The 19584-nt window shown below is 42.2% G+C and overlaps 1 protein-coding gene across 1 annotated transcript; it reads right to left on the reverse strand.

Moving 5' to 3' along the window:
* Window positions 1–661: 661 nt before the first annotated feature.
* LOC108443534 lies at window positions 662–19263 on the reverse strand. Its single transcript, XM_037543346.1, has 9 exons — window positions 19200–19263; window positions 18032–18127; window positions 17436–17759; window positions 16616–16657; window positions 11572–11682; window positions 11147–11181; window positions 10592–10800; window positions 1339–1386; window positions 662–758 (listed from the first exon to the last, which is right to left on the reverse strand). The coding sequence occupies exons 1-9, from the start codon at window positions 19261–19263 to the stop codon at window positions 662–664; spliced, it is 1026 nt and encodes a 341-aa protein (XP_037399243.1).
* Between the last annotated feature and the right edge of the window lie 321 nt (window positions 19264–19584).

A 19584-nucleotide genomic window follows, 5' to 3' on the forward strand; every position in this document is an offset into this window, starting at 1 on the left:
GTTCCACTCTGTAGTTCTACAGTTACAGACTGTAGTCCATCTGTTTCTCTGATACTCTGTTTCCCTGTTCTTCAGTGGTCAGGACCCCCATGGACCCTCACAGAGCAGGTGCTATTTGGGTGGTGGATCATTCTCAGCACTGCAGTAACACTGACATGGTGGTGGTGTGTTAGTGTGTGCTGTACTGGTCTGAGTGGATCAGACGCAGCAGCGCTGCTGGAGTTTTTAATTAAAACGAATGAAATCGTAATAGTGAAGGGGGGGCTCCAGCGTGCAGGTACTGGACAGATGTGATTCATCCATCAGGGCACACTGGTGCATGGTCCAAACAAGAGTGCAGTTTGGATGAAGCTCCAGAGGGCGAGGACAGGAGCGGAGGTGCATGAGCTGTTGAGGTGTCAAGTACTGCAGCTGCGTTAGAAGTGCTGGAACTGCGTAGGGAGACTGTGCCTGGCAGGGAAATGGGATCCAAGGTCTGAGATCTTACATCCTATATGTAGCAGAAATGCAGAGCTGATTGTACTGGAGCTGATCTAAGATGGAGCTGATCCGATATGGAGCAGAGTTTAGACAGAAAGAAGTTGCGGAGCTGAGCTGTGTTGGAGCCGATCCAAGTGGAGCAAGGAGTTATGGAGATGAATTGAGACAGAGCCATGTAGAATCAGAAGGAGTTGCAGAGCTGGGCTGCAGGAGCTGATCTGAGATGGAGCTGCACTGAGATGAAGTTCAGACTGGATGGCATAGAGAAGCCTGGAGGCCTGAGATAGAGGGATGAAAGGGAAGAATGCAAGATGGAAAGGGTGGAGAGTGGATGTGGGATGAAACTATAACAGAGAGAGGCTGGGATGATGAGGGAAGGAGGAGGGATGAATAATAAGGAAGCATGAAGGATGAAGAGAGAGAGAGAGAGAGAGAGAGAGAGAGAGAGAGAGATGGACATGGCAGGGAAATTGAGATCCTAGGTCCTAGATATTAGATCCAATCGTGGACAACGGATTTCAGAAGGATGTGGACTGGACTGCATCTGCAGAAGGAGCGGACAGATGGCCGAAGGAATTTCAGGAGAGATGGTCGAGGTCGAGTGGCTTGTAGCTGCTCTGGCGTCTCACAGCTGATTATGAACGTAACACAGCGCTAACGGCTCAGCACTGATCACAGCAGCTACAAATGAGGAACTTACTAAAACTGTGATCTAAACTGCATCTGTGAAAGGGGCTGTGATGATGTCAGGTTGCCCTGACATGTCACCAAGACTGCAATACACCCTACCTCAATAAACACTGTGGTGACTTTTATTATGACAGGCACTTAATGGTGTTCATTTAAACTTCTACTTACCGGAGGTCCAGGCGGATCCAGGCGAGGTGGGAGCCCGGTCGCTGGCACCTGTAAAAGAAGAAAATGTAATGTTAAGTACAGCTGGCTTAACAGTTCAACGTGTGTGTGTATGAAATGGCCATTGTATGTATAACGGTGATTAATGTGTGGATTGTTTGTTCCATTGTCACCCCTGGTGGTGCGGTGGGTAGCGCTGTTGGCTCACAGCGAGGAGGGGCTGGGTTCGATTCCCCAGCCGGGTGACCAGGAGTTTGCATGTTCTCCCCGTGTCTGGGTGGGTTTATAATTGAACTTCTGGCGGAGGAACGTGGCTGAAACCCCATCTTCTTCCAATCTAGCGCCCTGTGACTTCACATGTGTGATGAAGGGTTCCCCACTGCCACCACATCTCCTTCCTGTTCCTCAGTCCTGCTTCAGTTAGGAGGGTCTGAGACAGACCAGTCTGAGGGCCACAGACAGAAGCAGAGAACTCCAGCCCAGGTTCTCAAAGCTAGCAGTGGCTAACAAAGGTAGCAGGGACTAACAAAGCTAGGAGGGCCTAAAAGCTAGCAGATACTAACAAAGCTAGTAGGGTCTAAAAAGCTATCAGGTACTAACAAAGCAAGCAAGGGCTAACAAAGCTATCAGATACTAACAAAGCTAGCAGGGGCTAACAAAGCTAGCAGGGACTAACAAAGCTAGCAGATACTAACAATGCTAGCAGATACTAACAAAGCAAGCAGGGGCTAAGAAGGCTAGCAGGTACTAACAAAGCTAGCAGATACTAACAAAGCTATCAGGGGCTAACAAATCTAGCAGATACTAACAAAGCTATCAGATACTAACAAAGCTAGCAGGGGCTAACAAAGCTAGCAGGGACTAACAAAGCTAGCAGATACTAACAATGCTAGCAGATACTAACAAAGCAAGCAGGGGCTAAGAAGGCTAGCAGGTACTAACAAAGCTAGCAGGGGCTAATAAAGCTATCAGGTACTAACAAAGCTAGCAGGGGCTAATAAAGCTATCAGGTACTAACAAAGCTATCAGGGGCTAACAAAGCTAGCAGATACTAACAAAGCTAGCAGGGGCTAACAAAGCTATCAGGGACTAACAAAGCTAGTAGGGTCTAAAAAGCTATGAGTTACTAACAAAGCTAGCAGGTACTAACAAATCTATCACGTACTAACAAAGCTATCAGGTACTAACAAAGCAAGCAAGGGCTAACAAAGCTAGCAGGTACTAACAAAGCTAGCAGGGGCTAACAAAGCTAGCAGATGCTAACAAAGCAAGCAGGGGCTAAGAAGGCTAGCAGATACTAACAAAGCTATCAGGGGCTAACAAAGCTAGCAGGGGCTAACAAAGCTAGCAGATACTAACAAAGCTATCAGGGGCTAACAAAGCTATCAGGGGCTAACAAATCTAGCAGATACTAACAAAGCTAGCAGGTACTAAAAAAGCTAGCAGGGGCTAACAAAGCTAACAGGGGCTAACAAAGCTAACAGGGGCTAACAAAGCTATCAGGGGCTAACAAAGCTAGCAGGGGCTAACAAAGCTAGCAGGTGCTAACAAAGCTAGCAGGTACTAACAAAGCAAGCAAGGGCTAACAAAGCTAGCAGGTACTAACAAAGCAAGCAAGGGCTAACAAAGCTATCAGGTACTAACAAAGCTAGCAGGGGCTAAAAAAGCTATCAGGGACTAACAAGCTATCAGGGGCTAACAAAGCTAGCAGATACTAACAAAGCTAGCAGGGGCTAACAAAGCAATCAGGTACTAACAAAGCTAGCAGGTACTAACAAAGCAAGCAAGGGCTAACAAAGCTATCAGGTACTAACAAAGCTAGCAGGGGCTAATAAAGCTATCAGGTACTAACAAAGCTAGCAGGGGCTATCAAAGCTAGCAGGGGCTAACAAAGCTATCAGGTACTAACAAATCTAGCAGGGGCTAATAAAGCTATCAGGTACTAACAAAGCTATCAGGGGCTAACAAAGCTAGCAGATACTAACAAAGCTAGCAGGGGCTAACAAAGCTATCAGGGACTAACAAGCTATCAGGGGCTAACAAAGCTAGCAGATACTAACAAAGCTAGCAGGGGCTAACAAAGCTATCAGGGACTAACAAAGCTAGCAGGTACTAACAAAGCTAGCAGGGGCTAATAAAGCTATCAGGGACTAACAAAGCTAGCAGGGGCTAACAAAGCTAGCAGATACTAACAAAGCTAGCAGGGGCTAACAAAGCAATCAGGTACTAACAAAGCTAGCAGGTACTAACAAAGCAAGCAAGGGCTAACAAAGCTAGCAGGGGCTAACAAAGCTAGCAGGGGCTAACAAAGCTATCAGGTACTAACAAAGCTAGCAGGGGCTAACAAAGCTAGCAGGGGCTAACAAAGCTAGCAGGGGCTAACAAAGCTATCAGGTACTAACAAAGCTAGCAGGGGCTAATAAAGCTATCAGGTACTAACAAAGCTAGCAGGGGCTATCAAAGCTAGCAGGGGCTAACAAAGCTACCAGGTACTAACAAAGCTATCAGGGGCTAATAAAGCTAGCAGATACTAACAAAGCTAGCAGGTACTAACAAAGCTAGCAGGGGCTAACAAAGCTATCAGGTACTAACAAATCTAGCAGGGGCTAACAAAGCTAGCAGATACTAACAAAGCTAGCAGGGGCTAACAAAGCTATCAGGGACTAACAAGCTATCAGGGGCTAACAAAGCTATCAGGGACTAACAAGCTATCAGGTACTAACAAAGCTAGCAGATACTAACAAAGCTAGCAGGGGCTAACAAAGCTATCAGGGACTAACAAAGCTAGCAGGTACTAACAAAGCTATCAGGGACTAACAAAGCTAGCAGATACTAACAAAGCTAGCAGGTACTAACAAAGCTAGCAGGGGCTAACAAAGCTATCAGGTACTAACAAATCTAGCAGGGGCTAACAAAGCTAGCAGATACTAACAAAGCTAGCAGGGGCTAACAAAGCTATCAGGGACTAACAAGCTAGCAGGGGCTAACAAAGCTATCAGGTACTAACAAAGCTAGCAGGTACTAACAAAGCAAGCAAGGGCTAACAAAGCTAGCAGGGGCTAACAAAGCTAGCAGGGGCTAACAAAGCTATCAGGTACTAACAAAGCTAGCAGGGGCTAATAAAGCTATCAAGTACTAACAAAGCTAGCAGGGGCTATCAAAGCTAGCAGGGGCTAACAAAGCTACCAGGTACTAACAAAGCTATCAGGGGCTAATAAAGCTAGCAGATACTAACAAAGCTAGCAGGTACTAACAAAGCTAGCAGGGGCTAACAAAGCTATCAGGTACTAACAAATCTAGCAGGGGCTAACAAAGCTAGCAGATACTAACAAAGCTAGCAGGGGCTAACAAAGCTATCAGGGACTAACAAGCTATCAGGGGCTAACAAAGCTAGCAGATACTAACAAAGCTAGCAGGTACTAACAAAGCTAGCAGGGGCTAACAAAGCTATCAGGTACTAACAAATCTAGCAGGGGCTAACAAAGCTAGCAGATACTAACAAAGCTAGCAGGTGCTAACAAAGCTATCAGGGACTAACAAGCTATCAGGGACTAACAAGCTATCAGGTACTAACAAAGCTAGCAGATACTAACAAAGCTAGCAGGGGCTAACAAAGCTATCAGGGACTAACAAAGCTAGCAGGTACTAACAAAGCTAGCAGGGGCTAACAAAGCTATCAGGGACTAACAAAGCTAGCAGATACTAACAAAGCTAGCAGGTACTAACAAAGCTAGCAGGGGCTAACAAAGCTATCAGGGACTAACAAGCTATCAGGGGCTAACAAAGCTATCAGGGACTAACAAGCTATCAGGGGCTAACAAAGCTAGCAGATACTAACAAAGCTAGCAGGGGCTAATAAAGCTATCAGGGACTAACAAAGCTATCAGGGGCTAACAAAGCTATCAGGGACTAACAAGCTATCAGGGACTAACAAAGCTATCAGGGACTAACAAAGCTATCAGGGGCTAACAAAGCTATCAGGGGCTAACAAAGCTATCAGGGGCTAACAAGCTAGCAGGTACTAACAAAGCTATCAGGGGCTAACAAAGCTATCAGGTACTAACAAATCTAGCAGGGGCTAACAAAGCTAGCAGATACTAACAAAGCTAGCAGGTACTAACAAAGCTATCAGGGACTAACAAGCTATCAGGGACTAACAAGCTATCAGGTACTAACAAAGCTAGCAGATACTAACAAAGCTAGCAGGGGCTAACAAAGCTATCAGGGACTAACAAAGCTAGCAGGTACTAACAAAGCTAGCAGGGGCTAACAAAGCTATCAGGGACTAACAAAGCTAGCAGATACTAACAAAGCTAGCAGGTACTAACAAAGCTAGCAGGGGCTAACAAAGCTATCAGGGACTAACAAGCTATCAGGGGCTAACAAAGCTATCAGGGACTAACAAGCTATCAGGGGCTAACAAAGCTAGCAGATACTAACAAAGCTATCAGGGGCTAACAAAGCTATCAGGGGCTAACAAGCTAGCAGGGGCTAACAAAGCTATCAGGGACTAACAAAGCTATCAGGGGCTAACAAAGCTATCAGGGGCTAACAAGCTATCAGGGGCTAACAAAGCTAGCAGATACTAACAAAGCTAGCAGGGGCTAACAAGCTAGCAGGTACTAACAAAGCTATCAGGGACTAACAAAGCTAGCAGGGGCTAACAAGCTAGCAGGGGCTAACAAAGCTATCAGGGACTAACAAAGCTATCAGGGGCTAACAAAGCTATCAGGGGCTAACAAGCTATCAGGGGCTAACAAAGCTAGCAGATACTAACAAAGCTAGCAGGGGCTAACAAGCTAGCAGGTACTAACAAAGCTAGCAGGGCCTACAGAGTTAGGAGGGATGCTAATAAGACTGTGTGGCTTTTAGGGTCTGCAAAGCTAAGAATGCTAACAGAGCTACGAACACAGCAGAGCAGAAATCAAACAACATAAACTGAACCTGGTGTTTTCACCAGATGCTCAGGGCTGATGACCAACTCTGCTGCAGTGCAGAAAGGACAACAGTGACACCTAGTGTTACTCACTGAGAATCATGATACCTCTGCCAGCATTTCTGTTGTTTGGTAACACTTTATAATGACAAGAGTGTATAAGACATTTATAAGCTTTTACTTTATAACTGACTAATTAACTAATGAGATATTTAGTTAATGAAGATATGAGCTTTTACTTGACTGTGGTTTATACATTACTTACCCTCTCTTGTCTCTTCCCATGTAGCCCCACCTAATCTTTACTCTTTCCACCTGGGTGGATTTAGTGACCCTTCCTTTCCCGGTTGTTTTCTCTTCTCGTTTTATAGTTTATGTCGCTGTCATGTTTGTTTGTTTTGTTTGTCTGACATCGTTTTCTGGCAGTATTTGTTTTTGTCTTAACGAGTATCTACATCCTAAGACCTTGTTTTTCATTAACAGCTGAAAAGCTCTGCTCTGTAATAATAAAATATACCAGCCCTGCTTCAAACAGGAACACATATCATGTTTATCTTGGTCAGTTCTGACTCTGCAGCTCCCCCTCTGGTTCAACTCTGCTATAGTCGTGGATGACGTGTCTTGGTACAATGATGTGTCACAGTAAGACACATCATTGTGTCAGGAAGACTCTACAGACTGACTTGAATCCATGCACCCGTTTTACTCCAAAACACAAAAAAGAGAATCAAAAAAAGTCAGACAGTCAAAACACTAGTAAAGTTCACGAAACAGCAAAAACACCAAAGGGACATCCAAAAGCCAAAAGACTCCAAGAGTGCAGAAAAATGTCAAGGTAATCCAAAATCATCAACAGTAAGGAAACAAGGCTTGGTACGCAGGATAAACTGGCAATATTTTGCAGTGAGCTAGTTTACTGAAGGTCCTTAATTTGGCAGGTAAATGAACTGCAGGTGAGTTACTCCCTGCAACCTGGGAGTAACTCAGTATTCAGGCTGACCTCTGATCTCTTAGTAATCCGCCTAATAGCTCAATCGGGAATAGGATATGTCCATGTGAACACCTCAATCGGAATATTCTAGTCCGATTGAGACCATTCGGAATAGTTTCTATCCGATTGAACGAGGTGGGTTGTCCTGTAAATAGTCCATTAAATAGAAGAATAATATCCGTGTAAACGTCTGTATCCGATTACATTCCCTGTGGGAAAGTTCAAGTCCGTTCTGCATGTGCGTCACGTCACAGTGAGAGTTTATACCGTTCAACACGGCGGAGCAGAAACTGGTCTGCAGAGGAGACGAAGTTCATGCTCTGATCTTTAAAAGACAGCGGTGGGACGGACGTCCAGCTTATGCGTCTCAGAACACGACGTCTTCCTCTCGGCCTTCTTTAATAAGGACATGTGAAGGACGTTTTCCTGAGTCTGACGTCATTTTAAAGCAGTTAAAAACACAAGCACTGCTCACTGCTGCTCATCTCACTCTGACTGGACCGCATGTGATGTTCACTGTAATGTTTGCCATTTTGCATCAGATTACTTGTAGTGAGTATATAAACGAAGATTTTCCATCAGATTGTTGAATAGAGTGAGAATAAATACCTCAGTCTGAATCTGTAATTGGCAAAAATCTTTGCAAGTAAACACAGTCAGCGATGGAAATGCTGTTCGAGTTGGCTACATTATCTTGTAGTGTAATTCCTCCACCGAAGGATGAACTGAGCAGACCTTGTTTTCTTAAGCATTTATTACAAAGGTAAACTGTAAAAAGAACAACCTAACAATAAAAATGGCAAAACATACAGTGTTGCAGCAAAAAAAAATGATGTGGACAAAAGTTTTGCTCTTATTTGACATGTACAAAAAAGAGAAACACAACAAAACAAAGATATTATAAATGCCACATTGTAAGGGGGAGCGAGGAGGCGGACGCACACGCTGAGATAAGCGAAATGTATTATGGGCAAATCCAGGGTCGTGGTCAAAACAGTCCAGGGTCAATGAGCCAATACGTACAGATTGGGGGACAGACATGACAAAGAACCAGAATTCACATAAAACAAAGACCAGATACAAAGATATAATGACTGGCAAACACAGGGCTTAAATACACGTAACAATGAGGGACAGGTGAATACAATCAGGGGCGGAGTAACCAAACAGGGGGCAGGACTGAAACCAAAACAAAGGAGCACATGGACAGGACTGGGAGGGGCTAATCGTGACACACATTTGTGGAAAAGGTACATATCCGGTTATAATGAATAATAATTACAATTCTGAAGAGAAAGAAATCTGGATTCACCGCACCTTATATGTCTCACCATGCGGTGTTAAAGAGTACATGGACAGAATATTAAAATAAATATACCGAATTAATTCACCCTTTAAACTCACACTTCCACCTACATCAACTACATATTACTTTCAAAGTAGATCAATAATAAGAAAAGAGTTCAAGTGTCCTATTTTATATGGTTTGGTTGGTCTGTGTTCACTTAGGGTGGAAACATCAATTTGCATTGTTTACTGTAATTAATGCAAATTGCTACACTCAGCTATGTTATGTCTTATAAAGTGTCCAAACCTGTTGCCAAAATCTATTTTACTTTCCTCAAGTTGGACTAAAATCAAAATACCTTATAATAAACATCATCACAACCTTTTTTAAAAGCAGGTACAAGAGAACTGTAAGTACTTTTTCAGTCTGTTTAAACTTTTTAAGTTTCTTAAATGCATTATAATAATTTTCTATATGAACAAACATTAAGTTCATTTTCAAAAATAAAAATCTAATAATGAAAGCCAAAACTTTGACACAGGCAGAAGCTTTAGCATTAGCTAGAAAACAGTTGCCAAATTAACCAAGAAAGTTAGAATACCACTAATAATACACATTAGGAGTGTATCATTATCAAAAACAGCAGTTAAAAATTTAGTGAAAACATCTGAGAAAAATGTGCGGCAGACTACTTAGAACGTTCACAATGCAATGTTAGATAAAACGAATGAATCAGCCCATTAAAGAAAATATTAATTACTGATAAAGCCCTTTACCTGCCCTGCTTTGCTGAATTTCTGTTTAGAGAAACTTGGTGCACAGCTCAATCTCTTTGTTGCAGTATATTACATGATCAGTTGGCATTAGTGGCTAAAGTGCAGTAGGGTGAATCTCTGCATTGTGTTAAGAGACTGGTAGACTGTGGTAGAAAGCAGGCCGTGGTAGGTTGAATCTGAACATGATCATCCATCTGAACATTATTATATAATATGAATCTGTGTGGTTGTGCTAAGGCTCTGGTAGACTTGCTCTGATTTGTTGATGTTGGAATTTAGGCTTTTCTTGTAGACTTAATCTGACTAGTTGGTTTTGGGGTCTAGGCTCTATTAGATTGAAACAGATTAGCTATAATCAGGGTCCAGGCTCTGGTAGACTGAATCTGATTGTTTGGGGTTGGGATTTAGGTTCTACTTGAATGAATCTGATTGTGTTGTGTTGGTGTTTAGGCTCTGGTAGACTAAATCTGATTGGTTGGTTTTGAGGTTTAGGCTTTGTTAGAGTGAACCTGATTTATTGGTTTTGGGGCTTAGGCTCTCGTAGACTGAATCTGATTGTTTATTGTTGGGGTTTAGGCTCTGGTAGGCTGAATCTGATTGGTTGGTGTTGGGGTTTAAACTCTGGTAGACTGAATCTAATTGGTTGGTGTTGGGGTTTATACTCTGGTAAACTGAATCGGATTCCTTGGTGTTGGGGTTTAGACTCTGGTCGGCTGAATCTGATTGGTTGGTGTTGGGTTTAGACTCCACCAGAGTGAATTTGATTGTTTTTTGTTGGGGTTGTTAGTAGACTGAATGTGATTGGTTGGTGTTGGGCTTTAGGCTCTACTAGACTTAATCTGATTCCTTGGTGTTGGGGCTAAGGCTTTGTTGAATGAATGTGATTCCTTGGTGTTAAGGTTTAGGCTGTGGTAGACTGAATCTGATTGGTTGGTGTTGGGGTTTAGGCTCTGGTAGACTGAATCTGATTGGTTGGTGTTGGGCTTTAGGCTCTAGTAGACTTAATCTGATTCCTTGGTGATGGGGGTCAGGCTTTGTTGAATGAATGTGATTCCTCAGTATTATAGTTTAGGCTCTGGTAGACTGATTCTGATTGGTTGGTGTTGGGGTTTAGGCTCTGGTAAACTGAATCGGATTGGTTGGTGTTGGGGCTTAGGCTCTGGTAGACTGAATCTGATTGGTTGATTTTGGAGTTCAGATTTTGGAAGACTGAATCTTGGTGTTGGGGTTTAGACTCTGGTAGATGGAATCTAATTGTTTGGTACTCGTGTTTTACACATTGATAAACTGAATCTGATTGGTTGGTGTTGGGGTTTAGACCCTCATAGACTGCATCTAATTGTTTGATGTTGGGGTTTAGACTCTGGTAGACTGAACCTAATTGTTTGGTGTTAGGATCTATGCTCTGGAGGACTGGACCCATGCTGATGTTGTTGGGGTTTCCAGATGGGTCATCTTCATACTCATTATCAGTCTGAAATCACAGCAACACATACGGACTCTGTCACATTCACTATACTGATTATACCTAAAATAAAACCATTAAGGATCAAGTAAACACACATCAGGAGTACCTAGTCAAGTGTATACTTAATTAAACCTCTAATCAATGTGACTTTTGATAGAAATCAGAACCTTTAACAACATATTCATGATCTATCATATTACATTAAATGTATTGATGCACTGAGCAATTTTAAGTGTGAGAAATTCCTACCTATTTTTTTTTCAAGAAGTATATAACAATAAATCCTGAATAGTTTCAGAATGTATTTCAATTATGGAAAAGTCTCAGTTTACCCCTGAGCTTCTTTACTCACAGTTCTGCTGGCTGGTGGTCTGGTGTAAACAGAGTCTGTAGAAAGAGAAAAAATATTAGGTATGATTATTCACAAGCTGATGTAGTCTTTGATTATCTTATATGATTAAAATATGATCATTGCTTCTGGTTTAGGTAATGTCAAGAAAGAAATGATTCAATTCAAAACAGAATCCAAATTTCAATCTTCAGAATCACAATCATCTCAGAATCTTTAATGACAACCTTTTGTTACTCATATATATATATATATATATATGTATATCCTCTAGTAGAGGGTATCAGTGGAGCTTTAGCAGCAGAGGATTACTGTAACAATCTACAGAATATTATGTTATTTTACACCATCTGACATGAGACATTAAGTAATTAATAATGAACATATATTACAAAACTTTATAGAGAGACATTTAAAACATGGTCTACCTGACAGTGAAGATTTTTTTATTTTCAAGCAAATGACCAGCAGCAATGCAAAACCAAGCAGTGCAGCACTGAAACCCACAGCAGGGTAGAGTCCTGCTGGTAAAGATGGACCTGACAAAAGTGAAGAAAACATCTGAATAATTTTTGTTAACTTTCAACACATCAGCTGTAGAAGCATGTGATGCAGAAGAAGGTGCAGAAGTTCCAAAAAAGTTTAGGCGCTGTGTAAAATGTAAATAAAAACAGAATGCAATAATTTGCAAATCTCATGGACCCATATTTAATTCACAATATAACATAGAACAAATATCAGATGTTGAAAGTGAGACATTCTCATTTAGAACTTGATGCCAGCAAAACATCTCAAGAAAGTTGGGACAGGGGCAACAAAATCTAGTTTAACTGGTAACTAGTAAAAGTAAGTGGTACTAATAAAATAATAATAAAAAAAACAGATGGAGGAGAAATTTGCAACCAACTCACATGGCTGAGTATAAAAAGAGCATTTTAGAGAAGCAGAGTCTCTCAGAAGCAAAGATGGGCTTCATGGGGTTCATCAACCTGCATAAAACTGCATATGAAAATTGTGGAGCAGAAAAATGTTCCTCAACACAAAACTGCAAAGACTTTGGATATCCCACCATCTACAGAACATATTATCAAAAGATTCTGAGAATCTGGAGAAATCCCTGTACGCAAGGGACAAGGCTGATGGTCAATATTGGATGCTTGTGATCTTTGGGCTCTTAGGCCTCACTGAATTAAAAACATTCATGATTCTGTCCTGGAAACACTTCCAGAGATCATTGTCTGTGAGCACAGTTCGTGGTGCAATCCACAAATGTAAGTTAAAGCTGCATCATGCAAAGAAGAAGCCACATGTATACTGGCATCTTCTCTGGGCCAAAGCTCATTTAAAATGGACTGCAACAAAAAGGAAAACTGGTTTGTGATGAGATTAATCAAAATTTGAAATTTTTGGAAATTCTTTTTGGAAACCATGGATGCTGTGTCTTGCAGTCTCAAGAGGAGAGGACACATCCAGCTTGTTATCAGCACATAGTTCAAAACAGTACAGGGCTGCATTAATGCCTATGGTGTGGGCAGCTGAACAGTATATAGAGGTTTTAGAACAACATCCAAACAGCGTCTCTTTCAGGGAAGGCCTTGCATATTTCAACAAGACAAACATACTGCATCCATCAAAGCAGCACGGCTTCACTGAAGAAGAGTCCAGGTGCTGAACTGACTGCCTGCAGTCCAGACCTTTACCAACAGGAAACATTTAGCACATCATGAAATGAAAAATTTGGCGAAGACCCAGGACCGTTGAGTGGCTAGAATCCTACATCAGACAAGAATGGAACATTCGGAATTCCTCTCCCAAAACTCCAGGAATTGGTCTCTTCCCAGACATTTACAGGCTGTTGTTAAAATAAAATGTCTGCTGTTTTCAGATGATGTTCTTTTTCTCGGTCTACATCCTCACCTTCACTCATGGCCATGAGCTGTGGGTAATGACTGAGAGAATGAGATCACGAATACAAGTGGTGGAAATCAGCTTTCTTCACAGGGAGGCGGGCTACACTTTACTTGATAGGGTGAAGAGGTCATCTGGGGAGCCAGTTGAGGTGATCCAGGCATCTGATCAGGGTGCCCCCTGGATGCCTCCTAGTGGGGGTTTACCAGGCATGGCCTACTGGGATGAGACCCCGGGGTTGTACTAGGACCCGATGGAGGGATTACATCTCTAAGTTGGCCTGGCAGCAGCTTGGCATCCCCCGGAATGAGCTGGAGGAAGTTGTGGGGGACAGGGTCGTCTGGGATTCTCTGCTCTCCCAACTGCTACTGTGACCCTATCTGTACTAAGCAGTTAATGATGCTGAGTGAATGCGTTCTGTTTTTATTTATGTTTATTTACATTTTACATAGCAATTCCTTTTTTGGAATTGGGGTTGTAGAATTAATTTACTTTCTTTGAACTCTTAAATGATCAAGACCTAATGACTAGCGTAGGCTTTTATCCCACACCTGAATAACTTCAGAATAACTCAAATCCACAATGAATTATGGTAATTGCATAAAAAAAGCCACCACAAAGTGTTCGAGTGATGCCATAGAGAAACCACTTGGTTCCCCGAGGTATAACTGTATGTTGCAGTTCAAATGCTACTGTTATGTCCATGTCAAATAAATAAACTAAGAAATAGGTTTGGAAACATATTAGCTTTTCTAAGGTTTAAATAAGTGTCACACAAATAAAGAGGCTCTTTAAGCTTTATTTAGGTTATTTCCATTCACACAGCATTTACAAAAATGGTCCTCAAAAGAAAGATCCACTGAAAGTTTTTTAAGGGACCTGAAGTGGTTCTTCTATGGCACTGCATAAATAATTCATTACTCAATAACAAGCACCAAAATGTCTGATATTTTAGTAATTTATAATAATAAAAATACTATGAATAATAATGTCTCCGTTTCATATTTTTTATATATATATATATATATATATATATATATATATATATATATATATATACACACACACACACACACACACACACACACACACACACACACACACACACACAGTCACTGGCCACTTTATTAGGTACATCTTGTTAGTAAAAGTTGGACCCATTTTTGCCTTCAGAACAGTCTTACAGTCTTAATTCTTTGTGGCATATTTTCAACAAGGTGTTGGAAACATTCATCAGAGATTTTGGTTGGTTATTTGAGTTCTTGTTGCCTTTCTATTGAGGTGTATTTACACTTATCATGTTTTTGTTATATTGTTATATTGCAGTATTCATGTTTTTCTTTGTATTTTTATCTGTCATTCCATATGTAACGTCAGATTTTCTGTGGGAACGTTATATCTTAAGGGTTTGTAATGAGCGAGGGGGCCTCTCTGTCCTTCTAGAAGCTGAGGCCATAATAACAAAAACCAGATGTAAGCCATACCATAAGATGTTTTCTCGTGTGAATGTATATGTTGAAGGGAGAATTGAGGCCTAGCTGCCTTGTCAGCTGTAAGAATAAGCTTTTCCAGTTGTGTTCACATGTTAATGTATGGATTTTGCATTACGTGTGTGCGTTATGTGTGTGTGCGTAAATTTTGTTTAAAAAGCTGAACCATCGTGGACTTGGAGGAGATTCCGCATTGGCTTCTGGGTCTCTGCAACAAGGGCTTTTAGCGCTATCTTTTCATTTGAAATAAAGTTGTTCATGTTTAAATCCAGATAGTGTCTACAGAGCTTTCGTCATCCCACCTACTCAACTGAGAATAAACAACACTATGATCTGGAACCAGTCTGCCCATTCTCCTCTGACCTCTCACATCAACAAGGCATTTTCGTCCACATAACTGACCGCTCACTGGATATTTCCTCTTTTTCAGACCGCTCTCTGTAAACCCTAGAGATGGTTGAGCGTGAAAATCCCAGCAGATCAGCAGTTTCTGAAATACTCAGACCAGCCCGTCTGGCACCAACAACCACGCCACGTTCAAAGTCCCTTAAATCCCCTTTCTTCCCCGTTCTGATGCTCGGTCTGCACTTCAGCAAGTTGTCTTGACCACCTCTACTTACCTAAATGCATTGAGTTGCGGCCGTGTGATTGGCTGATTAGCTATTTGTGTTAACAAGCACCTGAATTAGGTGTACCTAATAAAGTGGCCAGTGAGTGTATATATTAACAAATATACACAGTGCATCTGGAAAGTATTCACTGATCATCCTTCAGTTGTTTTAACAACTTGATTGGGGTCCACCTGTGGTGAATCTAGTTGATTGGACATGATGTGGAAAGGCACACACCTGTCTATATATGGTCCCATAGTGGACAGTACATGTCAGAGCACAAACCAAGCCATGAAGTCCAAGGAATTGTCTGTAGACCTCTGAGACAGGATTGTATCGAGGCACGGATCTGGGGAAGGGTACAGAAATATTTCTGCAGCATTGAAGGTCCCAATGAGCACAGTGGCCTCCATCATCCAGAAATGGACAGAGTTTGGAACCACTGGGACTCTTCCTAGAGCTGGCCGCCTGGCCAGTCTGAGTGATCGGGGTAGAAGGGCCTTAGTCAGGGAGGTGACCAAGAACCTAAGGGTCACTCTGACAGAGCTCCAGCATTGCTCTGTGGAAAGAGGAGAACTTTCCAGAAGGACAACCATTTCTGCAGCACTCCACCAATCAGGCCTGTATGTTAGAAAGGCCAGACGGAAGCCAAGCATCATGTCTGGAGGAAACCAGCCACCGCTCATCACTTGGCCAATATCTAAAACAGTTCAGCATCCTTCTGTAAGCTCCCTGACCAGAGACATGGTGAAAGGTTAGTAAATATCACTGATGCATTTGAAAGATGGAGACGACTTAGAGCCCAGAAGGACTTTGAGATGGATGCCAAGTTGGCTAATTTTCACCCGGATAGGAAAGCACTGAGCTTCCGTTAAAGTTAGCTAACTTGACACCACTGAGGGCACTTCATAAGTGAGATCTACGATGGGCTGCAACAATGAAGAAGAATGGGCTACTCTTCTGAAATAAATGTGAAATGATCTACATGTTGTCTGTTACATTGAGCAGTGTGTTATTGGGGCCTGCAAAGTTAGAACTCCAACTCCAGACTGGGTACTTTCTGGGCAGTGGGCTTTTTTTTGTTTTCTGGAAAACAGGCTTAGCTTTGGCTACCATACACAGCAGCCATGCATCTAGCTAACACTGACACAGATATAAAACATTGGCTGGTTCATAATTTGCAAACAGTTCTAAAAACATTGCAAATATATACATTAACTTATCAACTAACAGTGTAGGACTTGTTGTTGCTATTGTCAGAGCTTTACAAAGTCTGTGTAGGTTTAGTGTCGTCAACCTGCCACCCCATGTCAGCTTCTAGGGGAGGAGGGGGCGGGGCAGACAACTCTCTCCAATGTTTTGAATTTAGACTGCAGTTCCCATTTTAAACACTTGATGTCAGTATTACCTATTCTTCTTGCACACACACACTCTCACACACACACACACACACACACACTTACCAGGATACGTAGCCTGTGTTGAGGTCTCTGTTGAGGTCCTATCTAATCACATGGTGTTCATATATGAATAAGACAAATACAGACACAGAAAAATCAGTGTCAGCGGTCAGTGATCTCACCACGTCTGTGTACAGCTCTGTTTCTGCTTTCTGTAACACTCCCATCATCCTTCCCCTATTTTTTCTGTCTTCTCTAATCTTCTATTTTTCTTATTACACAACTTCTTTGAGTTTAGGACTGAAGATGGAGAAGGAAACAGTGTTGAGAGAGTTAAACTCTGGTTTCCTCTGAAGGACGATGATCTTAGCTGAACAGAGGAAATCCTGAAATAGGTTATCTAGAGGCTCAGCCAATCACAGATCTCCTTACAGATATTGAATCTCTCGTATTTTATAATCACATACAATTATTTGTCATATTTAAACTTCATATGAAAAACACAAATTGAAAATGATGAGTAACTATGATTACATGAACATGTTATATTTAGAGTTTAATGTGCTTGTTTACTGCAGTTCTGTCATAACTGAAGTTTGGGGGGAGGAACATGGCTGAATGTTCTCATCCCCACCACCACCCCATCTCAACACGTTCCTCAGTCCAGCATCAGTCCTGCTTCAGGCATGAGGGTCTGGCCTTCAGGCCACAGACAGAAGCACAGAACTCCAGCCCAGGTTCTCAGAGTTCTCCCCTCCTTCAGTCAGTCTCCCTCATACTACCACCGCCATGTTGAAGGCATGGTCTGAACTCACAAGTGTAGTTTCATGCTCAGTTACACCAGAAACAAGGTAAACAATGGTAATAAAATAATGGATCTCACCAGTGACCTGCAGCTGAATCTCTGTGTAGAAGGAGTGATAACTGACTGACTCTCCTTCTCTCCCCACTCCACAGTAATAAACTCCTCCATCATCTTCTCTCACATCACTGATCCTCACACTGAGAACTTTAAATCTTCTGTCCTCAGAGATGGAGAATCTGCCTCTCTGAGTCTCTGTGGTGTCCATCATTGTAGGAATATGATGATCATCAAGTTTGTAGAAGTACTTGGTGTGACTCTCAAACTCCTCTGGATAAGAACAGCTGATGGTGACGGTCTCTCCCACATAACCAGCCACAGTCTTTGACCCCAAACAACACGGATCTGTTCATCACACAAACTGAATTAATATATTAATATATTTACTGATTTGTTTTGTCAAATCTTGACTGCAGAAAGGAATTATGCACAGTATGTGAATGATTGGCAAAAAAACTGGATTTCATTGGAAATTTGCTTTTCTAAAAAGTATGTCTATGGGAATTTACTGACTCTGCTCAGTCTGGAATCATGAAAAATGCACCTTTAATTTTTATTTAATGTATTAATTTTAAGTGGTAGACGCATTTAAACAAACAGAGTCTGAAGGTTCTCACCTCTGATCACTCGGAGGTTAATCTGATGACTCCAGCTCCCAGCCTCTCCACACTGATATGTTCCAGCATCCTCTGAGCTCAGCTGTCTGATGGAAACTATAATGGTTTTATAAGAGTCATCAAAGAGCTCAAATCTGTCTTCCTGAATCCACGTGTTACGCTGTTCATACTCAGCAACTATAATATAGTCACACTCAGCTTGTGTTTTCATTTTGCAAAAAGACTTCTCGCTCCATTCGTAGTCACTGTGTTTGCAGTTGATTGTGACTCTTCCTCCCAGGAAGCCGATCACATTGATACCAGCTGCTCCACCTGTCAATGACATTCAGCATTTCACTGATCTCTCTGATCTTATTAAAAACAGCTCCTCCTCCATCATGTAAATCCTGAATCTAACTCTGGTCAATATGACCTGGAAATATCTCTGTTCTGTAGTTTAACCGTCTGTGGTTTCTACTTTATTCTGAAGCAGTGAATCTGACCTGAGATCAGGTGGAGGGTGAAGATGAGGAGAATCTTCATTCTGGTCTAAACTTCAGTCTTAGTGATGTTCATATAAACTCCAGTCCACCGTTTACCAAGGTTGGTCCTGTACCGTTCAGAGGGAAACGGCTTCTTTCAGTCCTACACCAAACACGGTTGTGTCTCTGGCTGGTGTTGGTCAATTCCTGTTTCTTTAAAATGATTCATACTTATTCTGCTTCATAGCTCCTCCCATCAACACCACTAACCAGCTTCACAGCTCCTCCCACCAACACCGCTAACCAGCTTCACAGCTCCTCCCACGGACACCACTGACCAAACAACAAATGTAAGTGTATTCATAATAAGATTCTTTATAGATTAAACTCAGTGAACAAGAGTTATAGAACAAATGACCCCAAATAAATATGCAAAAATTTCCAGAATATGTCAGACTACACCTCCCTTACAAAAGTCCCTGTCCCCAAGGACCACAGAGTCTGTGGACTGACCTGGGAGCTGCCCTGTTCTCCTGGGCCATGCTAGGGTGGGGGATCTCCCTTGGCTGATGAGTCATCCATACTGACTGTTGCTGGCAACAGCTGAACAACAGCTCTGTGGCTTTGCCTTCATCGATGCACTGGTGTAGAGAGACTGAAGTGGGACCTGTGACTGCTGCAGAGGCTTGTCTTAACCTTAGCAGTACCAGTGGCAGCAGTGGTGCTCCTCACGGCCTCCTTGCTGCTCTGCCCTGGAGATCCTACAACCATCTTTGATGCTGCATGTTCTGCTATAACCTGGGTAACTAGTGGCCGCTCTCTAGGTCCTCTTGGCATCTGGTTTTCAAAGAGTCTGGGCCTAGAATGCTCATCTTGGACTTCAGCTTTTCAAAATCTTCTTACCCTCGACTGTCAGCATCAGCCTTCCCCTCCCAATATTGGTGCTAACTTATCGGTCACTGTGCAGAGGTGAGCTGCCCCCAGTGGGCTGAGTAGCTGATAGGATTCACCTGTGCCTTATTTGTGCCAGCCTACTTATAACCGTATAACTTCTAATCTCTTTTCTCAGTACGTGGCTGAGAATGGAGAGAT

Source organism: Pygocentrus nattereri, chromosome 12 (genome assembly GCF_015220715.1).
Source record: "Pygocentrus nattereri isolate fPygNat1 chromosome 12, fPygNat1.pri, whole genome shotgun sequence".
Lineage (NCBI taxonomy): Eukaryota > Metazoa > Chordata > Actinopteri > Characiformes > Serrasalmidae > Pygocentrus > Pygocentrus nattereri.